At 38.8% G+C, this 25,923-nt stretch overlaps 1 protein-coding gene across 30 annotated transcripts in view; it reads right to left on the bottom strand.

The window, feature by feature from the left end:
• The window catches only part of sox6 (SRY-box transcription factor 6), a 598,739-nt gene that overhangs the window by 57,811 nt on the left and 515,005 nt on the right, over positions 1 to 25,923 (bottom strand). For all 30 annotated transcript variants that reach the window (XM_073049425.1, XM_073049424.1, XM_073049429.1 and 27 more), the window contains 3 exons: positions 19,386 to 19,535; positions 8,892 to 9,072; positions 2,351 to 2,532 (listed from right to left, as the gene is read on the bottom strand). In XM_073049425.1, the coding sequence (XP_072905526.1) occupies positions 2,351 to 2,532; positions 8,892 to 9,072; positions 19,386 to 19,535 (513 nt within the window). The remainder of the gene's footprint in view (positions 1 to 2,350; positions 2,533 to 8,891; positions 9,073 to 19,385; positions 19,536 to 25,923) is intronic.

Below are 25,923 nucleotides of genomic sequence, written 5' to 3'. Positions count from 1 at the left end.
GCAGGAAAGATTCATGGTTCAATTTAGTATCAGAGATTGTATACAGTATACAATCTGAAATTCTTACTTTTCATTGACATCCGTGAAACAGAAAAAAAAGCAAAGGAATGATAGAAGCATCAGAACCCCAAAGCCCACTTCCCCCACATGCACAAGAAACAGCAAAAGCATCGACCCCCCCCCAACCATGCAAGGATAGCAAAGACCCCAAAGAGACCTTGATCTGGAGTCCATCATAAACTACAGTCCACCCCAACACTTCAGAATCTCAGACAGGTTCTCTCTCTCTCTCTCTCTCTCTCTCTCCAGTGAAGGACAGGGAAGTTGCTCCTGCAACAAGGAGAGTGGGAGACCAACAGCTCACTGTTCTGATGTTACAATCTTCCGCTTCACTTCCCTGAGTCTCCCGACTCAAGGACCGACAGTAATGAACAAGTTAACTGAGGAGTTCCCAAGAAATCCATGACTCTGCTTGTCATGTGAGCGTGTAATTGAGTGCAAGGAATGTTCTTCGGGGTAAGGCCTGAATATTTCTTTTGTTCTTGTAAACTATTTTCTTTGGAGACTCAGTTTGCAAATACTTTCCAATCTATCATTGCTCAACTGAAACAGGACCACTTATGCACATTTCAGCACAAGATTAGAAATTTTGTGTTCACCTTCTTGGTTGTGGGACATCATGAAGCTTAACATTGATTTCTTTCACACTACAGTGCAGGTTCTTTTTCATTTAAACCCATCTTAAATTATATAGACTTCAATCAGCACAATGTGGCAAGAAATGAAGCATTGAGCACCAAGAAGCAAGAAGCATAGTAACAAGACCTTTGAAGTCTATGTTACTATACTAAGTTATTCTTCAAGCTATTAGCTACAAGCTATTAAAATAACAACTCCTCTGAGAAAACAAATAAAAGAATTGTGATCATAATTGTCATTTTTTTCTCTGTTCCACCCACATCTATCAACTTTTGAATAACTTTGTTTAAACGTTGCCCTGATTGAATCATCAGAACAAGTGCAGAGCTGTGCCTTTATTCTTACCATCCATTATAACAGTGTGACATGGAGTATCATTGAAACTTCGGTGTTTGATTACATTAATTATCTTTCATTGGGATATGCCAATTACCTTAATGATGCTTTAACCTCATATTGTATCCCTAATGATTACAATCTTCGAATTCTACCGAGAATATAGGTAATTAGGAAACAAGTGCTTGTCTACCATAGGTGGAACTTCTCAGGATGCAAGTCTATTGATCAAGTTTGTGTCTAATTCTCTGATGGTATAGACTGAGTTAGTTCCTTGATGAATTTAGAGTTTTTCAAAACTATTATGCAAAGGTAAAAAAATCATTATGCTGCATGTTCCCTGGTGATGTGGTAAAGTAATGAGGACCCTTACCTTCTACTAGCACATAGTTTTCAGTCTGTAGAATACAAGTCAAAATCCTCCACAATATTGGTCATTTAAATACCCAGATCAATTTTACCAACATTTGGTGCTGGTGACCCAAGCCAGCTTTCAAACACATTAGTGACCCTGTTTCTGTCACTGGATTCCATGTGAAGGACAATGGCAGTAACCTCTCTTGGAGGAGTACCCCATCATTACAATGGAGACTCTGTGAATCAGACCCAGGAAAAGAAACTTATTCAACTGAATGGGGATTCCTAGCCTGGAGATTTGAAAGAAAATATGTTATTTATTGTCTACTTACATTATTTTAGTGTTTTAAAGTATTTCTCTGTGTGTTCTTGTATTTATAATTAATTTTACACACATAACAGTTATTAGATATGTCAGATTTAATATCACTGGCCTATGCCATGAAATTAAACCTGAGTCAGAAATATGTTAGAATTCCGACACAGTCAAAACTCTGAGTATATTCCCAGCTTTAGCAAAATGCAAAATTCGGTGCCACTTTTGCCTCTTTTTAAAAGCCATTAGGGTGCTCAGGGGGTACGAGTCCTGTTAGTCATGGAGGCTCTGTTATGCCTCATCAGTTACCTTCTGGGTGCGGAGGATCAGCTTGATTGATCCTACACATCGCACCACAGCTAAGAGTGGGTAAGTGAGTGGGTGGGGACTATGGGCAGTGAATCTGGGCAGCAGGCTGAATCCACTCTGTTTCCTGATATGCAAATAGTGGAATGGAAAACAATAGAAAATAAGATTCACTTCTGATAACTAGGACAATATCACAACTTGCCCTGTTGTTGAAATTTAAAGGCCCAGCTAATGGACAGAACAAAGCTGAAATATCTTCCCTGTTCTAGAAAGTCCAGAGGTCACACAGTTGTGGTGTGGAAGGTTCTGCAGATTGCTACTGCAACCACTCACCTTGTTACCCGTGCAGTTAATTCCGAGGTTATTCATGGACGGCATCTTTCCATCGAGCCCGGGCTGCTGAAGCTGCTGCTCTCGTTGCAACTGTTCTCTCATCTTCCGAGCTTCCTGGATGGCCTTCATCACTGCGTCCTGGTCACCCAGGAAGGCCGTTGAATTCAGAGTTGAGAGGATGTCTAAGGTAGAGAGAAGTTACGTAGTCATAACAATTGACAACTTACAACACAGATCCTCTTTGTAATACAAGAACTAATTATGAACTACATAGCATCATCCATTTGTTGTCAAATTCAAGATTACTCAGAGTGAAAAAAAAATGTGCCTTATTCTACAGTCAACTTTATCATTCAAAAAATACTCATTAAAACAGAGGCAGATTTGATTCAGATAAGAATCTGCCAAAGCTGTTAATTATTAATGAAGCCATTCCTTTCAGTACATTATCTGGAACATTGATTCCTAAGAATGCGCTCTGCATTGCCACAATCGTCTCTTGCAAATAGACTTGTGCTTCTTAACTAGATGTATTAGACCCCGTACCACTGACCCAATACAGGTAATATTGAAGTAGGCAAAGCTGAGATTGCAGTTAAACTACTTTCCTAGCTGCTGTTATTTTTTACTCTCATCTTTTTAATTTTCATCATTGGTTTTAAAATAACCAATTTTGCTTAAGATGTGAATTACTGAAGTGCAGTGATCTGTATAGGGATGTAGGACTTTTTGGTAATGAATAATGTTTCCCTCCGGACTCTATTTTCAGTTGTATCAGTCAGGCTTTCTGCTGCTCATCATCCAAAGCCAATAAGCACTTTTCAATTATGTTCAGCGCCACTGCCTTAATCAGAGCTACAAATTATTTTGAACTCTGTATTGCAAATGAGGACAAAAGAAAGAATGCACTTTGAGTTTGCTCATTTGTTTGTTCTCTTCTTTTTTGTCACAAAATGCAGCACATTGCTCGAGGTGGGAATAACATCCAGGTAAAAGATACTTTGCAAGCTTATTACTTTCTAGAAATAGAGCAGCAGAACTTGCAAGTAGATAACTTTTGGGCAATTACATCATTATCTCAAATGTAGCAAGGGGGAAATTTATTCCCTAGCAATAATTCCTGGATCATTTTCTTTCAGTGTCGGGCTTCACTCAACACTGTGCTTTTAGTGAATACAGGCTATAGAAATGAAATATCCTGAATAAGGCCAAAATTTTAGAGAGTGCTATAACATTAAGTAACCAATGACAACTCTCATAGACCTACTTTAAAGAACCTCCATTTACTAATTTCACTTAAAAAAATATTCTCCCTTTCACAGCTTGTCCTGAATTGTGTCTGTTTTTATACTCAAGGGCCAGCCAGTAGTGGAATCAGGCCCAGGTACACTTGGGGCAAGAGGTCTGCCAAAGCTTGTAAGTACAAAGTGGTCTTTCTATTTGATTACAAATTTTGGTGAAATAGACTGCCCAGGCAGAGAGGACCCAACTGACCAGAAATATCACATAACATATTTTAATCAATGCTATGCAATTGAAATTTCTTTTTCACCTGGAATGAAATACAATTGCAACCATTTCCAGGTGATTTTTCTTAATTCCAGAACTTTAAGCAAATACTTCCAGGCCTCAGATACCAACGTAGTCATTAAGTGATTTTTACATCGGGGCTGCATTGTTCAAATTCCCCTAGTCTCCTGATGGCATTGGGTTTGCTAATTGCAAAGTTATAAATGCAAATGAAGATCTTAAGCTCTATCTGAAAAATATAGCTATAGGTACCCTCACTAAAGGGAGGTCACACTGCAGCTGCCTACTCTTCAAAGTCTAGTTAATGTCCCTCCACACCAAGTTAGGCGACCAATCCCAATATTTGAGCAGTGGCTTCCCCCCTGCCTACCAAGGAGGAGATACGTTCAGCTAACAAAGTAGCTTAAATACAGCTCATTAATTTTCAGTGATACACATATAAATCCAGACAAAATTCTTAAAAAACATTTAAATCTCACAGAGGATTTCTATCTTATAAAAGTTTTCCAAATTGCAAACTATTTCTAAAATACAAAGGATTTCGAAAACACAGGAACAATGCCTACAAGCATAAAGGACATAACAGTGAGTTACAGACAAAAGAATCGTCCATTGCAGAAATTGAAGGCAGAAGAATGGATTCTATTTCACCCCATCTTTCTGTAATTTTTCTTAATCTTCTTTACCATTCCTAACAAGCCTGAATGCTGTCTACATTTACACTGTTTCTTTGCCTCTTGGATGACTTCACATACAGGTGATATTTTTTAAAATACCTTTTCACACAGGTGGTCCAAAAGCTCTGGAGACAGATATTCCAGATACCTACAACTAATGTTGCAGAACAGATTTTTTGAGTACACAAACCTTCCAATTATTAACAAATCAGCTATTGGATAGGCTAAGTGATTGTATCAATCTGGTCTGCAAGCTTCCTTGAACTAAACAACTGAGACAGGGTTGTCTGATTCCTACAGAGAGTGTTGTTTGTTTGCAAAGCTGGCCTTTTAACTTCAGACGATTATTGCTGGCCATTTACATTAAGAACTGAACACTGGCTCCCATTTAATACAAGAAGCTGAACAAAGAATATTGGTTTTGTTGTGTATTTAATATTTCAGTAGTATTTGAGTAATATTGTAAATGTATGGTTTAGTTAAGCATTCTTGTTTGTTTAAATATTTCATTACAAATTATATGTAAAAATAAGAGAATTGCGTATGTCATCACACCACCAAGTGATATGTGCATCCCTCTCTTAAAATAAAAATGAAGTTAGACACAACTCTTGGATTCTGCATTATTTCCTTTAAATTAGTTTTATGTTTTGGAGTTAAAAAACATAATAGTGGTGATGAGGACGATGACCTGTTGAAATGCAGTGAGACGTTTGAGTTTTAAAAAAAGCATAGTGAGATACAGATGAGAAAGAAACAGTGCGGCACATTTTTTTCAGGGAAGCACATTTTCTCACAAAGGAAAAGGCAATTGAGTTTTAAAAAAGGCAGAAAATGGAAGAATTGATGGGTTCATAAACAGTGAGTACCAGGTGATAATAATCATAAAAAATAGAGCAGGAATGGCTGGCTACATTAGAAAGCCTGATGTGTTTGATTACACAAAAGATAATCGGATTTTGTAATTGGAACACATTGAGGAGTAATTTTAAAATAAATGGAATAGCCAATGAGAAGCAAGTACCAATTTTGCTGAGTACAGTGGATTTGAAGGCATACAGTTTGCTTAGGAATGAGTTTTGCTGAGATTGTTAACATAATGCAGGAAAACTTTGAACCAAAATCATTGTTGAATATAGAACAGTTTGTGTTTCATAAGCAGAATCAAAAGGAAATGGAGCCCACTTTGGTGTACATAGCTGAAATGAAGTGATTGTCTGAGCATTGTCAACTCAAAGATGGGTGTAATGATGCACTGGGGATTGTTTATTTTGTGGAAGCTTACAAGAAAGCATTCAAAAACAGCTCCTAACTGAAGCACGGCTTACATTTAAAAGACCAGTTCAGTGGAGATAGCAGGCAAATATGCAATTAAGTTGCAGTCAGAACTGAAAGTGAGCATGAACAAAATTACAATATCTGCCTGGCTGAACTGATTCTGTTACTGCTGTAGCAATGGTTCACATACACCAGACCAATGCAGATTTAAAGGTGAAACTTGATAATGATCAGAGTGACACAGGACTGTGTAGCCTTGAGATTTAAAATGTGAAAACATACAATAGACAAGCAATATGGCTTGCACTAGAAGAGAACAGCAAATTAATTAAAATTGAATTGGACACTGGCTCAGCTGTTTCAGTCATTCCACAAAATGAGTTTGAACAGCATTTCAAAGATTAACTAAAGCCTGCAGGTATCCAATGAAGAACTTAAACTGGAAAAAAGACAACTCTGGTGGGAATGACATTTGTAACAGTGAAATACAACGACCAACAAGCCACATTGGGCTTATATGTGGTTAAAAACAAGAGGGCCAGCATTGTGGGGAGTGACTGAACCAACTATAACTTGATTGGAGATTTATCCATCATTTGCATGCCACATCCCCATAACAAATATTCCTGCCCGACATGATCTTCCCACTGGGTAATGGACTAGGCTTTAATCAGTGAAGTTTGTTACCAACCTTCAGACTTGGCCCCCTTCTCTTCAGCACGGACACCTCAGATCAACACAGTGTTCACACAAGCCCCAATCTACCAGCTCCTAACTTTGACCACAGATTCGGCTAGAGCACCCCCCCCCCCCCCCCCCCCCCCATAGGAAGCAAATGTTCATTCACATCCATCCACATGTTTGCACACTACAGAAAACCATACCCATCCAAATTTAATATCTCAAACACTGGTCCATATCCTATCCATCCACCAGCAATGCCAGCCTGAATTCCACTAAATTCTACATCTGCATCACATCCTCATCAATACACAGCAAAAAAGGCAAGTTCCCAAAACCCATGTCTTTCAAAACTCTAGACTTCAATGCCAACACCTCACCTTTTGACCCCCATCTCTAACTCCCCCTGCTTACTTCCCCCCAACTGATCTTTACGTGGAACTATGGTCATCAACTCCACATACTTGGAAAATTTGTACCTTGGCACTTTGCCACAACCTTAGAAGTTTTTGTGTATACTAGAATTTCTGGGAAATATAGTTACCAGCTGTGCTGCATTGAGGTCATATGATTATATGATTCACAATCACAAGCTATAGTACTTTGAAATAGGACGGATGGCCTGTATTGTAATTGAATGATTTACGTCCATCAAACAACTCTAACACGGAAACAGATCTCCAAAGTTTTCACAAATAAGAGTCATAGACTAAAACTAAAATCAAAGCATTTTCATTTGTATACATCTCTTTCTTTACTTGGAAATACACAACCAACTAATATCGAAAGACACTTGTTTTGGTCATGTTTTATAAACTTTCTCTTGCACAAAGAGCTAATGAATTGAGAAGGGTACATTATCAGAAGAGGCATCCAAATATATCCGTCATTTTAATCATCCAAATAGTGCTGTTCTAGGATGGGGAGAAATATAGAAAATAGTCAAAAGCCCTTTAAGGCTGGTCCCCAACTCATAGACTCATAGTATAGAAACACACTCTTTGGTTCAGCCTGTCCATGCCAACTATGGTGCCCACAAAACTGGTCCTATTTGCATGCATTTGGCTCATATCCCTCTCAACCCTTCCTTGCTATGTACCATACTTATCGAAATGTGTTTTAAATGCTGTTATTCAATAAAATTGTGGCCAGTCATCTAAATTCAATAACCTGTGCCTGCCTTCTCCCCATATAACCTGATCACTTCAAACTTAAGTAAGGTGTCCAGCTCTTCTTCGTGGATATACAGTATGTTGCTCAAGAATCCAGTACAGAAGAGTGGTGGACAATTTTGCTGAGTGGTGTGGGCTGAATCACCTGCAGCTCAACATCACTAAGACGAAGGAGTTGGTGGTGGACTTCTGGAAGGTGAAAACACCCTGCATTCCCATCTCTATTAAGGGAGTGTATGTGGAAGTCGTCTGGGACTACAAATACCCGGGAACTCACCAGGACAATAATCTGGACTCAACTAAAAATACAGAGGCTCTGCACAAAAAGGGACAGAGCTGACTGTACTTCCTGAGGACACTCCGATCATTCAACATCTGCAGTACTATGCTGCAGATGTTCTGCGACTCAGTGGCGGCCAGTACTCTATTCTACGCTGTCCTCTGCTGGGGCAGCAGGGTGAGAGCAGCTGATACCAAGAAGATCGATAAGCTTGTCAGGAAGGCTGTTTTTGTGTTCTGGGGAAGTGGAGCTGGATTCCCTAGTCGTTGTGCCTGAGAGGAAGAATGCTGCAGAAGCTACAGAGCATTATGGACAATCCCTCTATGACATAATGGACAACAGAGGAGCACCTTTAGTAACAGACTAACTTCACCACTGAACGCCACAGGAGATCCTTTCTCCCTGTGGCTATAAGAGTCTACAACTCCTCCTCCTTAAGTATACACAGTAAGTATATGATTTCATTGCACTATTACTTTTTAATGTATATTTTGTTTTCTCTTCGTACCTCAATGTTTACATTTTGTGTTTTAAAGTATATATTTCTGACTGAACAACAATAATTTCCTTCAGGATAAATAAAGTTTTATCTTATCTGCAGTGTCTTTTCTCTAAAACAATTCCAATGCCAGACTTGTTTTATTTCCGTAGCTGAATTTGCCAAGAAACATAGGTCTGGAAAGTACTTTCAGTTAATTTATAGGAAACCATGTTCTAATTCCTAGGTTTCTTTCTGTATGATACAAGTTCTAACCTGTATGAGCTTACCAAAATGTCCAAACTCCATAAAGTGGACAGCAGATTTCACTAGCCCATGCAATGGCCTGTAAAATGGCTACCCATTAGTAGCAAAGGAGAGCATCATAATATCAAGAAAGGTCAACAGCATGAAAACTGGCCTGTATTTCTTTTTTTGTACCTACCTAAAGATGATCCTCTTCCTGGAGTACCTCCCACAGGGCTGGGGATGCTGCTTTTGTTGGGCAGATTGACCGGACTGGATTTATTTGTATGGAAGAAGCTTTGGGTGGGTGATGTGGGGGATCGGACAGGTTCTGAAGTCTTAGGCCTGGCTGACAGATTGAGTGGCTGAGCTGCTTCATCCTGCAGATGAACCAAAAGTGAGAACACATATCAACAGTGAAATCTGCACAAACCTGACATACTCTTTTAAAGAATTGGTATTGGATCCCAGTCCATTCAATTGCACACCGCACAAAGATACTCCAGCTACAGCGGTTTCAAGATTTCTAAATTTTCATTGTAAGCATAATTTCAGGATTTAACTTTAAGAAACTTTAACTTGACTGAATAAAATTGTGAACTCTGCTGATTGAAAATTTATTGATATTTAAATCTCATGCATTTTTTTCATTTTTAAACAAAAGCTGGTGCTAATTTTGTAAAATAATCATTGAGATTAACAGTCAAGACAATTTGAAAAGAAAGTGGTCCTGCTTAATCAACAGCTTGGACTTCTGGAGAGCCTGACACCCAAAATAGATATTGGAAAGCTGCACTGTTAATTGTAAATAGACTTCTAAAAGTGCTTAAGTTTCATAAGAAAGGTGGTGCTCACTCTGAAGACAATTTCTTCTGTAAAATCAGTTAAAGGATAGCTGAAAGGGAATAATAGAAGAATAATTTCAGAGTGGGATGACTTGCCTCCCGAAATGACCCGAAGTATGTGGTGGAGCCCAACTATTCTTAATTCATGTGTAGCAAATACTCCAAAAGCACAGCTCAAGTTGATAAGATCTTCAGATGACACTATTATGAAAGGGAATTGTTGTCTATTAAAGCAGGCTTCAGGGCTTGGTAATCTTGTTTCTAAATTGAGACCATTTAATATGCTACCAAGATAAAAGAACTTTGTTAACTGCTTTCCCTGTCATTTGGAAACAACCTCGATGACATAACAGAAGACAATAACTTAGTAGTTTGTAACATATAGTATCCTCTCATTATACAAACCACATAATAAGAAAGAGAGCATTGCAGGAAAAGAGAAACTTAAATGCAAACATGGCTAGCAAAAGCCTTTCATTACTAAAATTGCAACAGCGACCACATAGAAACAGCAAGCAGATATTTACTGAAACTTAGATACTGAAATTGGAAATCCAAATTATCAGATTTATTCTCTCAGAACTTACCATAATAGTCATTTAGAAATATGCCAATATATATTTATCCTGATGTAAATATTATTAATTTTGAACTTATACATATTTTAAGGGGCATCTGAAGACAGAATGTTACCTATTTTGTGAAAACATTTAGAGGTAGGCTTTTAGCTTTTATGGCCTGGCCGTAGCTAATCAACCTGACCCTTTTCATTAATTAATTTTATCTACTGATAGAGCAAATTAAAACATACGTCTAATGTCAAAGTCACTCAGGTCATGTACCATAATTACCAATGTTTATCTGGACTGTCTTATTCAAACAAATATCCCAGACCTCACATGAACAACCACCTGTAACATGCCAGTTCCCTATTTCTTTTCAGACTGAAGGCAGTGTTACGTTGTTTGTCTGTTATGAGTGTTATACAATTCTATGAGTGAAACACGTTACCCTTTCAAGGTTGTTTTGCTTTGCTTGAGCATTTTCTGCATTGAAATTCTCACATTGTTGAAATGTCTGCATCATGCACACAATTGACAAAGGACTTGCTTTGGAACATTGCAGGACTTAAACCATATTGTCTTGGGAGCAGCCATCCTTGGCCAATCTGAGAGACCCACAGGAATTACTTACCTTCAGTGTTGGCGTTACCTACCTCCCCCTACACACTGAAACAAACTACTTACAACCACTTTAATTTTCCATCAAACTCCTACAATGACATAGAGAAGCAACAATACATCTTCCATCCGCGCAGACTCTCTAAGTATATGTAACAAGGTTAATCCTTTATCTCTTTCCACAAATGCAGTCTGACCTGTTTTGTGCTTCTAAAGCATTTTGTTTTAATCCCAAACAACCCCAATGTCCAGCTCACTCCCAGAACCTTTGATGCTTTGACATTCCCCACCTTTGCTATACTTCCAAACCCCACCTGCATGTCCACATGGCAAGCCTCTGTTCTGTTTCTACCTCATGCAAGGCTGCCTGATATTTGCACTCACCGCTAGGAGACGAGGGTTGTCCTTCCCTATGCCCAGCTCGCCATTCTCATAAATAGTATGCTTCAATCCCTACCCTTCACCACAAGACCTTTGCCACCAAACATAAATAGGGAAGGAAGTCCTTATTCCAGGACTCATGATGACCACCCCCGGGTCTATGGCTGATCTAAATCAAATTTTAGGGTTCTGGTGGTGGGAGGAGGAGATGGAACATTTTGAGTGTGCCACCCAACTACTGAATTTAATATGGTAGGACAATGACAGAAATGCTATTCATCAACCCCAGTCTAAAGCGGTCTTTTAGAGCATTCCAGTGCTGCTCCGTCTCCTGGCTCTAAGGTACAGATTGAATGGCTGACGCATGCCTTGGCAAATGATTGGAAAGGTACAGGGTTACCATAAGACTATAAAACCAGCAAACATAGGAGTAGAGTAAGGCCATTTGGCCTATTGAGAATGCTCTGCCATTTAATCATGATTGATTTATGATCTACCTTAACCCCATTCTCCTGTCTTCTCCCCATAACCTTGGGTGCCCTTACTAATCAAGAACCTTTCAACCTCCATTTTAAATATATCCTATGACTTGGCAATGAATTCCACAGATTCACCACTCTCTGACTAAAGAAATTCCTCTTCATTTCTGTTCTAAAGGGATGTCCTTGTATTCTTGGGCTGCACTCTCTGATCCTAGACTTCCCCTACTATAGGAAACATTCTCTCCACATCCATTTTATCAAAGCTTTTCAATATTCAATAGATTTCAATAAGATCCACCCCCCCTTCATTCTTCTAAACCCCTGCAAGTATGGCCCCAGAGCCATCAAACAGTCTTCATACCATTTCATTCCTGGGACCATTTTCATGAACCTCCTCTGGTTTCTCTCCAATGCCAATGCATCCTTCCTTAGATAAAGAGCCCAAAACTGTTCACAATACTCCAAGTGCAGTCTAACCAATGGCTTATAAAGCCTTAGGATTACATCCTTGCTTTTATATTCTAGTCCTCTTGAAATGTATTCTAACATGGCATTTGCTTCCTGACACTGACTTAACCTGTAAGTTAACTTTTAAGGCATCCTACATGAGGACTCCAAAGTCCCTTTGCAACTCTGATTACTGAATTTGCTCCCATTTAGAAAATAATCTATATTTTTATTCTTTTTAGAAAAATACATGACCATACACTTCCCTATATTGTATTCCATCTGCCATTTCATTACCCATTTTCCTAATCTGTTTGTCCTTCTGCAGACTTTTTCCTTCTTCAACACTATCTGACCCACCACCTATCTTTGTTTCAGATGCAAATCTGACCACAAAGCCCTCAATCCATCACCCAAATCAAGGACCTAAAGGACACCGTGGTAGTGCATGATGCTTTTACATCTCAGGGTGTCGGAGTTCAGAGTTCAATACTGGCATCCTCTGTAAAGAAATTTGTATGTACATTCCATGTGTGTGTATTTCCTCCAGGTGCTCCAGTTTCCTCCTACAGTCCAAAGACATACCGGTTAGTAGGTTACTTGGTCATTGTAAATTGTCCCGTTATTAGGCTAGGGTTAAATCAGTGGGTTGTGGGCAGCGAGGCTTGGTTAAGGGGAAGGGTCTGTTCTGTGCTGTATCTCTAAATACAAAGTACAAATAAATAATGTGAAAAGAAGCAATCCCAACACCAACCCCTGCAGAAGACCACTGGACACCGGTAGCCAACCAGAACCATTACAGAAATAGTTTTCAACAACAGTGTTCCACACAGGAGGGCAACCTGCTGTCCATCACCAGCTGGGTTCACGTATAAAAAATGATCACTTGGGCAAGATAGCAGAGACCACCAGTTACCATGGATTTCTAATATGGGGTAAATTACAAATTACCACAGAGAATAGGAAATGAGTCTGGACAAAATAAATGTTGTGTGCATCCTCTTTTAAAACATTCATTAAGATTTGGTGTGTTTGTGTATCTGCAGCAGGAACAGAAAATTGCTCCTCTGATAGTTTCAAAAACCTGCAGTATTAACTGTGGTACATTGCATAGTTAATTGAAAATACAAAATAACAAAGAGTGAATACAACATCTGATTATTTGGTTGGATGCTACTTTTTAACCTCAGGGACAGAAATGGTTCTCTCCTGTAACATTCAAATAAGAAGCTAATTAGCCAATTCCTAAAAGATTTAACTAAAGGAAGGCTCATTAGTCTCTCTCTGTACTTGCCTTTATTTACATAAACACAGTAATTTTATTATTGTAATGTCGGTGCTTACTCATGTTGACAAATTTAATTTGGAACTAATATACTTTGCATTTCTAACTATCAGCTCAACTACATTTGAAATGTATTCTAACAAGAAAAAGTTAAATATCCCACTTTGTTTTCTGTATTCAAAACTGAATTGATCCTTCTATGCACAAGCCCAGTTTAACCAGTTATGGTGCAACTCTGGATTCTGGATGCATGTTCTGTGTTAAGGATGGACAACAAAACCCTCAGTGCAGTAATGAGGGAGCTACGTTATGTTAGTCGTGATCTACCCAAGACTGGAAATTAAATCAGAACTAAGCTACATGAAATTTACACAGAAATGCTAGAAATATTTAACCCATCAGGCGGTGTTTGTCACACAAGTAAGAGATTTAATGTTTCAGATTGATGACCTTTCATCGGACGAGGAGAATTTTGATATAAATTGAGTTTAAAGATGGGAAAAAAGGGACGAGAACAAAAGAGGAATTGTGCGGTATGACAGGAGACATTAAATGGCTAAAGGGATGCAGGGTAAAATAAGATAGTGATAAGCATGTAAAGAAGCAAGAGATGAACGTAGAGGAGGCGTCAATGTAAATAGGTAATGAATGTATCAGATGCAGGGTTCAATCCAGAAAGCTGTCCTGCCCCCAGAGAGGGAATTGAAAGCTGTTCCTCAAGATAACTTCGAGGTTCACTAGAATAGAATGGAAGCATGGGAGAGAAATCGCTGTAGAAGTGGAACAGAGATTTAAAGTGACAAGTGTCCAGAAGTTTGAGGGGATGAACATCCTATGATGTTATTATTGGAGTCATTACTCCTTGATCAGCTAATTTTTTCATTCACAGTTGCCATTACACAAAGACTGATTTTTCAGTTATAATATTAATTGTCCCCTAAAAGTTTCCTTCCTGTGAATAATTTATAAAATCATAGAAAGATACAGCATAGAAATGAGCCTACCTTAGCTATTCCAACAGTAATGCCTATCTATGCTAATCTCACTTGCCCATCTTTGGCCCATGTCTTTCTGCTCCTTTCCTCTCCAAGTATCTAAGCAAAGTAATCTGTATAACGCTAACTCAGTCCAAATATTCAACAACCTGTGTGGAAAATACTATCCCTGGGATCTCGTTTAAACCTGTGCCCTCTAGTTATGAACTCCCTTGCCCTGGAAAACCTTACCTATGTCCATCATAATTCTGTAAATCCCATGTGATCCCATGGCCTTTGCATGCAAGTAGAAATAAACCCAGCCTATCCAACTTTTCTTTCTAACTACAGTCCTCCAAACCAAGCAAACTCAATCTCTTCTGCACTCTCTTCATTGCTGCCACATCCTTCCTGTAGTGTAGTGTATAGAAAAGCGAAAGGTACACAACCTTCTTTGTAGAATTGTAACATGACATCCCAACATTTATCCTCAGTGCTTCAGACAATGAAGGCAAGCATAATAAATAATAATTATTTAATTGTCCTATCCATCCATGTCATCACTTTCAGGAAGCTACAGACTTGCATCTCAAGATCTCTCTTTACATCAACGATTCTAAGATCTTTGCCATTTACTCTATAATTCCTAACAGAATTTGACCTTCCAAGCTGCATTACATCATAATTATCTGGATTAAATTCCATTTTCCATTGCTCCCTGCAAATGTTCTAATGTGTTTCTTCTCTTCTTGCTTTCAAACTACATCTGAAGTCTTTTCTTTAATTGTTGTTTGCTTTTCACATCTAAACTTGCCCTCTGTTAATCTTGTTAAGTTTCTTATGATAAATTATTTGACATTAGATTTGCTGTCTATGTTCTCCATGGAGCTTCAACCTGAAGGGGCATGGATACAAGTACAGACAACATGAAACTTAGCTGCAATGTACCCAAGATCTAACAATCAATTGAACACTTGACTTGGTGTCCTAAGATCAAGGAGTCAATGGAAAATACCTACTTAGATAAAACAGAGGAAGAGTGCTCCCACTTCATACAGGGAAACAAGACGCTACAGGAGAACAGACAGTATTGAAAAGAGAGATCTTAAAATTAGCTCATGGAATAAGGCATATTGCATTACAGCAGTTAAGTTCTATGGTGTTTAATCACTATATGAACTAGACCTTTACATTATATGGCAAAACCTAGGATTCTAGGCTCATTTTTAAATTTACAGTATTTTCTGAATGTATTTATAATAATTACTATTTATTTGGTGTTTTTAAATGAAAGCTAAAAGAATGAATTTATCAAGAAAATGCTCTTTATAATTGCATCAAAGATTTTTGGAGATTCTTTAAGTATAATTTATATTGTTTTATGGTGAATACTGAGGAGTTTTGTATTAATAATTAATTTCCATAACCAGAACATTGCTACTTCAAACTGTTCCATCTGAAACCTGAATTCAGGAAATGTTCTCCACATCAGGAGAACTAGACTGACGTGTCCAAACTGATGCATTTTTAATATTATTGTGTACAGCCCCAATCTTGACCTGTAAGATCAACAATTTTATCCAAATACCTCCTACTTAGAATAGTTTACCATTCTTTCTGTCTGATAGCATATTCATGATAGGGCTTCAGCCTAGCTGCAACAGTGTTTAACCTTAAGATACTTCTTTTCAGCTTCAATTCTATTAGGAAATAGGTACTTTTCAGCATGCTAATTTCAGGGCTGCATTGCTACCTGGAGATTACTGCTTTAAATTCCCCTTCAGCCCACCAAACTTTCAACATGTGACTGCAGCTGAATGAATGAACTTCAAGTTACTCTGAACTAGCAATATTGAAAATCAGCAAGTAATTCTGTTTAGCTTCCTTTCCAAAATGCAAAAGGAATTTCAATAGGAGGATTTTCAAAATCTATTGTTAACTTGTTACAATATTTATAAAAATGCACTTGTGTAGTGTCTGTTTTCCTCAGGACATTCAAAAGTGCTTCATAGAAAATAATTATTTTGAAGAGGAATTTATATTATTATTTGGATGATAAAGTGGTGCTTGGAATCAATTTTCCTTTGCTGTTCCTTCACACAGATTTTTACACAGCACTCTGCTAAGAAACAAAGAGCTCACATTTGGAGGAAAGATGACCAAGGATGTAGATCAGCAGTTAAGTACCCAACAGCATTAATATGAGGCGTATCTAACATTAGCGTATACCTGCTTTATGTCAAAAAAGTCTACATCAATTTGTTGACTATACGCTTAGGATACTTGAAGTCCTTGTCCTCCACTTCAAAAATATCAGCTACAGAAAGAAACCGATCAATGCTGAAAGATTTCAGACATGTTAAACAAGTTAAATTAAATCACCTTTTTGATATTATGTGAACCTTCTTCTCAAGATACTAAATGAATGTGACAAGGGTCAATCTAACACATTGTAAATTATGTATCCAAACTATAGACTGCTGAGTTGAATGGCTTGTTTTGCTGTATATTTTTATTTGCTCTTAACGATTAGACTAGACTTGGCCTAGTTGTCCCAACTCAAAATGAGAAGAATGGAGAATCACACTAAACTGACCACTCAATGCTACATTAAATTTACACACAAAATACTGGAGGAATTCAGCAGGCCAGGCAGCATCTTTGGAAAAGAATAAACAGTTAAAACAGGAAGGTGTGCTGCTTTATCACCTTAGTGACCATAACTCAAGCTATTTTGTTGGCTATAAAATGCATGGACATCCTGCAATTCAGAACAGCTTCTACAGATCTTCTGCAAACCAAATTTGACATTGAGCTTCATAAAGAGATGTTAGGGCAGATGGCTGATATAAAATTATAAGGGGCATAGATAGACAACTGGTATATTTCTTCCAGGGGTTAGAAATGACTAATACTAGAGGGTATCATGGGAGTTGAGAAAAGTAAGTTCACGGGACATGTGCAGGGTGTGTTTAGAGAAGTGGTGGGTGCCTGGACTGAGCTGCCATGAATGGTAAAGAGGCAAACACAATAGAGGTATTTATTTAGATGCATGAATATGGAGAGAATGAATGGATATGGGCTTGTGTAGGCAGAAGGGATTGGTTAGGTTAGATCTTTAATCACCAGTTTTGTTAGTTCACCACAACATCGTGGACTGAAGGGCCAATTCTTGTGCTGTACTATTCCATGTTCTATGACTAATAGTTCAATCAAATACGGACGTTCAGATGTTTTTAACAGAAGGAAAGAAAAGTAGAGGAAATTCCAGCCTTTAATACCTTAGTGATTATGCATAAAGTGACTATTGACACTTTTTCCAAAGATGAGCAAAAGTGTAAATCCCTGTACCCAATATTTATTCTTAATTTAATACTTCTAATCCAAATTCTTTCATCGCTCTCGTACTGCTGTTTTTCAGAATGCAGTATGGCTATTGTATTTCCATTACAAAATGCTGGTGGAATGCAGCGGGCCAGGCAGCATCTATAGGAAGAAGTAGAGTCGACGTTTCAGGCCGAGACCCTTCGTCAGGACTCCTGCTGGTGTGTTGCACCAACATTTTATGTGTGTTGCTTGAATTTCTAGCATGTGCAGATTTCCTCATGTTGTATTTCCATTACAAGGGCGGCAGTAAGCAAAAACCTAATTGGCTGTAAATGCTTGGGGTGTTCTGAAAGGGGTGAGAAATGCAGACGTCTTTCTGCCCTTTTGTATTTCTGAAACCAAGGAAATGTTTGTTACTGAAACAAAACAGCTAAAATAGAATGGCAAAATAGTAGGAATGCAGATGGGTGCTTAATATGAGAACCACGGTCTCTACCATGCTCTTGGTGTGTTTTCCCTTCTGTCTCAGCATGCTGTGTGGGAAATTTATTGCATTGATATTGACAACTTGGACAAATGGGGCAAATATTGGGAAGGCTGGTGAGTTACAATACTTTGCAAAAATTTTAGATACATATATATTGCAGGAGTACCTAAGACTTACTTAGCTTTGTACTAGCTCAGTAGTATTAAGTGTTATTTAGTAACTGGAAAGGCATAATATACAAAATTGTGCAGAAGTTCCAGGCACCCTAGCTATATATATATATACACCTAAGAATTTGCACAGTACTGTATAAACTTACTTCAGTTAAATTATTCAGTAGGGAAATGAATATTCCTCCAAGGGGACCAGAACCTTGTCATGGTTTGTGTGCTTCAATGACCCAGAGAGCTATGTTGGCTGGAGTCAGGGCTTAATGCTTTGGTTCTTGATAGGGTCACCCATGCCAAACAGGTCAAAGGGTAGAGGTCAGACTAAGAGTGGTCCACCGATCCTCCAGGTTCAGGGGTTCCGCTCAGGGCTAATAACCCTGACTGGTAAAACAAAACTGTTATGGAAATGGCAATAAAGAATCCTTCTTTATCTGTGTGTGACAGCATTCCTGCGTCTCCACCTGGGACTTCTATGTCTAACAGTATTGGAAAAAGAAGAAAATACTGAGATGATGAAGGAAGCTGTGAATGCCGCTAGAGATGGTGGACCTTCATTGCTGTACCTAACATCAGCAGTGTAACAGGCAAAAAGAGAATGAATATTGGTCACATACCATAGAAAATAAAAAAGCAAGCTTAATGTACACATCATTGCAAGCATCCCTGTTATAAGCTGAGATATCTATCCTGTATATATCACAATTCAGATACAGCCTTTCCTTGATAACCTGCTAGTGGACAGAGAGCAGTGCTTCACCATTAGCTACCAATTTACACTTTGTTCACATTTATTTCTACTGATCTTAGGCTGAGGTTAATGAGACCACTTTCTCACAGGAAACACCTGAGTAACATAATAAAATGGATCAAGTTATATAAAGTTCTGGCTTAATAGCTGTAAAATCACTCTTGGGCTCCACCTTGGAGTCCCCAGGTGCTTCGCTCTGGAAGATTAGCTCCCATAAGTAATATTTAATAATCCCATTAATATTTGATAGCTTACACACCAAGCTTCTTTCTAACAATGAATTAACAGCAATTTATGCAGACAAGGATGCTATTGGACAAGGGAAATCCTGGGTAGAGCACATAGTAACAGATACAGAATATCTACCTTGACTTGAGCCACAGGGCTGGTCCCGTGCTTTTCGCTTTTGATCGTGGTTGGTGAGAGTGCGCCTGCTGGATTTGTTGGCTGCTGAGTGGACGGGATCTTAGCGCCAGGTGAAGCCTGCATACTGGCCAGCTGTGCGGCATACAGCTGCTAAAAAAGCCAGAGAAGACACTTGGTGAGTTTCATCACTTTGTACCCACCTGTAACACTAAGGGAGATATGAAACGCATATAGAGGACAGCATTCATTCTTCTATCACTGGACACTAAAACATGATGTATACTTTGATTCGAATGGCTAGAATGCTTTTATACCAGCAACGCCGCATACCAGCTGTCATTGAAAAAAAACAAGCAACGACTTAACACGTACACACACACAAAGTGATCACATTCAACAGGATACTCTACACAATATAAAAGATGCTAAATCATACTTCCTACCACAAACAATTATTTACTTGGTGGGCTGTTGAGCTACCATGAAAATAGTTATTCCACAGCTCAGAAACATAAAGCTTGTCCTCCCATAAGCTGCCGACATTATTTGCATTCTGAGATTGTCTCCTGTTCCTCATCTCATTTACCATGAATCGTTGTTTTATTTCCATTAGTAAGTTTTTGTTGTCGCTGTGAGTGATTGCAATGCTGCTAAATAGAATATATCTCCTCTGCACTAACTGGTGCTCCTCCACTCCCCTACTGCTTGATGACCCACCATACGGCTGTTCTCTGGAATTTTCTTGCCAGACCTCTCTGCTTCAGCTCTCATTTTGTAAGTACTTCTTAAAACACTCCTCTTTGCTTATTCCAAGAGTCTTTATCCTCACCTCTTAACATCTCTTCATTCCCACTCTGTTTCAGAACCATGTACAGCAAGTACACATCACTGTACATACAAGTGATTTGTATCATGCACAGTGTGGGTAAAGGATCTGCATATTATCTACATATTTAATTTGTAGAGTGTGCATTAACCACATGTGTGAATAAAACAACCATTGTTGTTAACGAATCACCATCTTGCAAAGCCAGATCTCTACCCAGAGACTCTATGTACTTCAGGAATATCCTGAGGTCACCTTGTCTATTATTGATTTCTGCAGTTGTTAGCTAGGAAAAGAACACAATAAAAATAACTTCCAAAATAATATATTGCTGTTTCATTTGAGTAATCCATACATTTTAGAATATTAGGATGAGAGTGTTTCTATTGTAATATTTTTAAGACAGAAATGACATCACAATAATAGGTTATTTGGAGAAGTAAGTATGCATTCTAGATGTTTATGCTCCCATCTTCTTGTTTTTCCATCAGAGTGATCCTCTCTTTCTCATTTCCTTAATTATATCATTCTATTCACTCATCATGCCAGGAGGTGGTAGTAGATTCCACCTTCTACGAACTCTCAAGTAAAGATAAGGAGGTAAATACAAACTAATGAGCCACACCCACCATCAGGAATCTTTTCCAACTATTGCTTCCCCAGGACAAAAAAACAAATAAAAGGTACCGAGTATATGTTAATGCTTGAACAGTGAACATTTGTAGAGAGTCACTTGAATTTTTCATACTTACTAACTTGCAAAGTCTTACAGAGTTCAACGGACTGGTGGACAAGATAATATTTCTGGCTGAGAACTCTCGAACCACAGGTCAACGTCTCAGAACAAGGGATACACCATTCATGAATGACGTGATGAGAAATTTCTTGAGTCAGGGAATGGCCAGTCTTTGGAATTATCTACATCAGGCAGACGTGGAAGCTCGGCCACTGGGTGCATTCAGATGACAAATGAATAGGTTTCTAGACACTTGGGCATGGTGCAGGAAAGCGATGCTGAGATAGAAGATCAGTCATCATCTTGATGAATTACGGAAAAGGCTCAAAGAGCTGGATGGTCTGGCTTCTATTTCTGATTCGTATGTTTTACTTTCTGGGGGTTGCGAACACAGTTTTATTTTATAGCACATAGAACGTAGAAATCTACAGCACGTTACAGGCCCTTTGGCTCACAATGTTGTGCCGACCATGTAACCAACTCTAGAAACGGCCTAGAATTTCCCTACTGCATAGCCCTCTATTTTTCTAAACTCCATGTATTATCTAAGAGGCTCTTAAAAGATTCTATCGTATCCGTTTCCGCTGCCGCCGCCGCCAACAGTGCATTCTGCACACCCAGAACTCTCTGTGTGAAAAACTTACCCCTGACATCCCCTCGGTACCTATTTCCATGCACCTTAAAACTATGCCCCCTTGGAAAAAAGACACAATAAAAATAATTTCCCACAATAATACGTTGCTGTTTCATTTGAGTACAGTACTCTTTACATCTTACAATGTTAGGATGAGAGTGGAACCATTGCATTTTTTTTGTAATCAATGTCTGCTCTTGAACATGAACGCTATGCTTTCTGGCAAAGGACAATCAGGGTTTAATTAAAAGAAGCTTTTCTTTACACTGGATTGAATCCAACGCAGAACTGCACAGCTTTAGTGAGCATTTCTTGAGATTTGTCTTGCCCTCTGTTGGTATTATTTAATCTCTCAGATGCAGAGATTCTCCCAGCAACAAAGGAAGAGAAATCTCTGTGGACTAACACGTCTTTAAGTAGGTCTACTCACACTGCTATTATAAGCTATAACATAGTATCAACATAATGTTCGGCTTTCATTGAAACTGGTCTTGCCTTGAAGTGGGGGAACATGGAACTAACATGCCAACTCAGATAAGTTGAATAGTTATTCTTGCTCCTAAATGTGAATGTTTTCTGAGCCTCCATCATTCAGCTCATTTGGGTCCTTGATATCATTCCTTGGCCTTGGGAGGTGGGATTTGGAATGTCCTTTGAATTCTGCCTCTGCCCATTAATAACATACTGTGGAGGGGGAAGGAATGATGACCAAGAGGAGAGTGTACTTGGAAATGTGACCCTGCCAACTTTAACCACATCAGCTTTGTTATTTAAAGAAGCTTATTCCGTACAATAAGTAAATAGACTCTCAGGCCAGGTGAGGTCATTTCAAACCCACTTCCAGAAGGACAGTTTTACTGACCGGAGTGCTCTTAAATCAGCAGTGTTCCCTTTTCTGACTTCCAGCTTGTGTTTAATTCTGTGAAGCCCTCTATAGTGGAATAAATAGTCCGATAATCTGAGCTCACTCATTACGAATAGCCATTAGGCAAATGTTTGTTTGATTCCTTATATAACACTACATTTCAGAGAAGAACACTTTCCAAAATCAGGGGAGAAATTTGCAGTTAGATGCAGGTTGTAACGGGGGCTGGGAAGCACATTTTGATGCAAAGTAATACTGTATGCATTACAACACATTTTGTTGTTTTACAAGGCATATTTATGGCTATGGTAACTGTGCAATACAAAGCACAGACAGGATTGTTCCTCCCAGTAGTACTGGAACATGTTGAGTTTTGTTATGTTATTTAATTCATGTTTGAATTGCTACCTGATCATACCATTTTAATTTTAGACACTGCAAAATCTCCTAATCGCATATCACCTAGCTTGTTTAAGTAAGCATTTACTTCAGCCACTGTTAGCATGCAGTGTCTGTGGTATTTTTTGCTGTAACCCAGTATTCCAACCCACAGGCATCCAGATGTCATGTTGGGTGCACATATTCTGAATGGACTTGTGTACGTAAAGGTGGATACGGAGACAAAAATAACAAATCAGTAGGTTGTTGAGGAATTCTCCAATGGACGTACAAAAGCCTTTTCCCGGACCACATCACTTATATTATCTTAAGTTAAAAATAAGATTCAGCATATGAGTCAAAATAGGGATTTACAAACTCAGAAACGTTCATGGATCACATAATATGTATTTAAACTCTTCCGCGGACATTTGGCTATTTTTTGAGATCAGTACATGATATGCTTTAAGAACAACATAAATAGCTTCAGTTTCTTTGTCTCAAGCCTATTACAATAGTGTCTTGCTGACTGTGCAATCCATGGGGATAGGGTAAGTTCCCTGTAGACTACTGACGCACTAGTTAGGCCTGGGCTACTATTGATTTAAATCCTGGAGAAAGCTTCCCCTGTTTCTGCCTCTTTCCACAACTTGCTACGTCCAAAGCCATTAGTATTGCTGTATTTTGTGCCTCAACATACTGCGTAGACACTTAATGTGTAATTGGACACTCGGCTTTTGTTCTTTACACTTTGTGTAATTGAGGTTTGCTACTTTATTTAACCAACAGCTTCTTGTGCTGCTCCTGGTCATATGTTGCACATCTAGCATTGTGTTTATACTGAAGTGGGTCTCTGGAGAATCTAGAGCCATTTGCATTACAGTACGGAGAAGGCAATGGTCAGAAATGTTTTTGCATCAGTGCACACACGCACTATCACACATGCTCCAAACAACAATTCACATTTACATAGCATCTTAACTTAGTAAAAATCCTCAAGGGCATTTCATAGACGTATACCAGACAAAATTAAGCACCAGGCCCTATATGGAGATAAGAGAGAAAAAAGAGGTAAGTTTTATGGAATGACATAAAAAGAAAGAAGGGACACTTCAGGCCTCAGCATAGACCCTTTCATGACTGGAGACACAGCAATAGCAATGGTTTAAATATTGAGGAATATACCAAATTTACCAAGGTTGCAGGTCTGTAGGAAGTGATGGAGAGGGGGGCAGGGAGGCTGTGATCGAACTTTAACAACAGAATTTTGTTGCCTTTCTCTAACATTTACTTCAAAAACCTGTATGTACTTTGTATGTTTCCATCTCCCAAACTTTTCGGTTTCCTTCTCATTTCCTCTGTCATAAACACTGTCCCTTTATTAACTTGTTGTGGATATAATAAATTTATCTTTTTTAATGTGAACTCACTGCCAAAGAAGTGCATTCACTGACTATCTAAAGCTTTACTTTAAAAGGAAAGAAAATTAGATAGTCTGTGCATTCTCCACCAAAACTTTTAAGTAATCTTGTGGAAGAATTATTTCTAGAATGTAAATGATTTTCTTACAGGAAACTAAATCATAATTTAATTTTGCCATTAAATGATTGTAAACATTTTTCAGAAGGCTTTTTAAAAAATCCTCTAGTCAATATTTCTAAACATAATGAGTTTTTGGTTCTCTGTGTTTCTGTCACAGCCTTAAGGTGCAGTGCAGACAACATATGCAGGAGAATACACGTGCTTCTCTGGAGGCAATCACCAGCTAGTGGAGTAGTGTTCAAACCTTTGGGATTGAAGGGCCATTTTCAAATAGGAGCAGATATATTGGTGCACCCATGTGTGTCATTAAATGGAGACTTCTATCTGTGCATGCACACTGTCATTAAACAGCACATAATGCTGGTCCAAAGTGACTTGCACAAAATTCCATTGAGGGCAATGAATTTGGAATAAAAAGACTGAAGCCTTCTTTTCTATCTGCTACCGTGTTCCACATTATTTGGGCTGCTGCTTGAATGTCTCAGTCGTCCACCTTGCTGCAAGTAGGTGCTTTCTTTATAATTCCACTATTATAGATCAACATTATTTTTCTCCTCCTGTCATTAACAATCCTCAACACCCCACCATCATCCACCACAGTAGTCCTGACACCTGCCTAATCCTCATCACTATCAATTTTCTTCAGCTCTCTTGCACTTGCCCCACAAAACTGACAATTCTCTCCATCAACAGCCCACAACATCAGTAATTCTATCTTGGAGGTCCTGCTCCTCAGCCTCTTCCCTAACTCCCTACACTCACGACACAGGACCTCTTCCCCCTTTTCACTATGTCAGACCTGAAGGAACCAGCAGACCTGAAGCGCGTATTCCCAGATACTCATAAAAGCTACTTATCGATTCAAAATTGTTTACTGTCATTTCTAGTACACAAGTTTTAAGGAGAACAAATACTTTCTACTTCAGATCCAATGCAACACTAAGGTAAAGTGAACTAACTAATTCAATACATACAGATTGGTAATAATACCCCTCCTCACTGACATTCGTAGGCACACCTCAAGGATGCGTGCTTAGCTCACTGCTCTACTCTTTCTACACTCATGACTGTATAGCTAGACACAGTTCAAATGCCATTTATAAATTCACTGATGACACCGCTGTTGATGGCAGAATCTCAGATGGCAACAAGGAGAGGTACAGGAGTGAGATAGATAGGCTGCTTACATGGTGTCACAACAACAATCTTGCACGCAGGATCAGCAAGACAAAGAATTTGGTTCTGGACTTCAGTAAGTGGAGGTTGGGCTGGCCGGTGGTGTAGTGGCATCTGCACTGGACTTTGAAGCAGGTGGTCCTGAATTCGAATCCAGTCGGGCCCCAACCTGGGCAGCAGCAGTATTTGTGCGGAGAAAAGGCCTGGCTATCTACTTCTATACCTTGGGAAACCCTAAAACCCCAGGGACAACTACACAATCCATAGGGTCGCCATGAATTGACAACCACTTGGGGAAGTTGGGAGAACACATTACTAGTTCTCATTGAAGGATGAGTGGTGGAAAGGGTGAGCCACTTTAAGTTCTTAACTGTCAACATC

This window comes from Hemitrygon akajei, chromosome 6 (assembly GCF_048418815.1).
Source record: "Hemitrygon akajei chromosome 6, sHemAka1.3, whole genome shotgun sequence".
In the NCBI taxonomy this organism is placed as follows: Eukaryota; Metazoa; Chordata; class Chondrichthyes; order Myliobatiformes; family Dasyatidae; genus Hemitrygon; species Hemitrygon akajei.
This window is presented reverse-complemented; position numbering and strand designations above follow the sequence as displayed.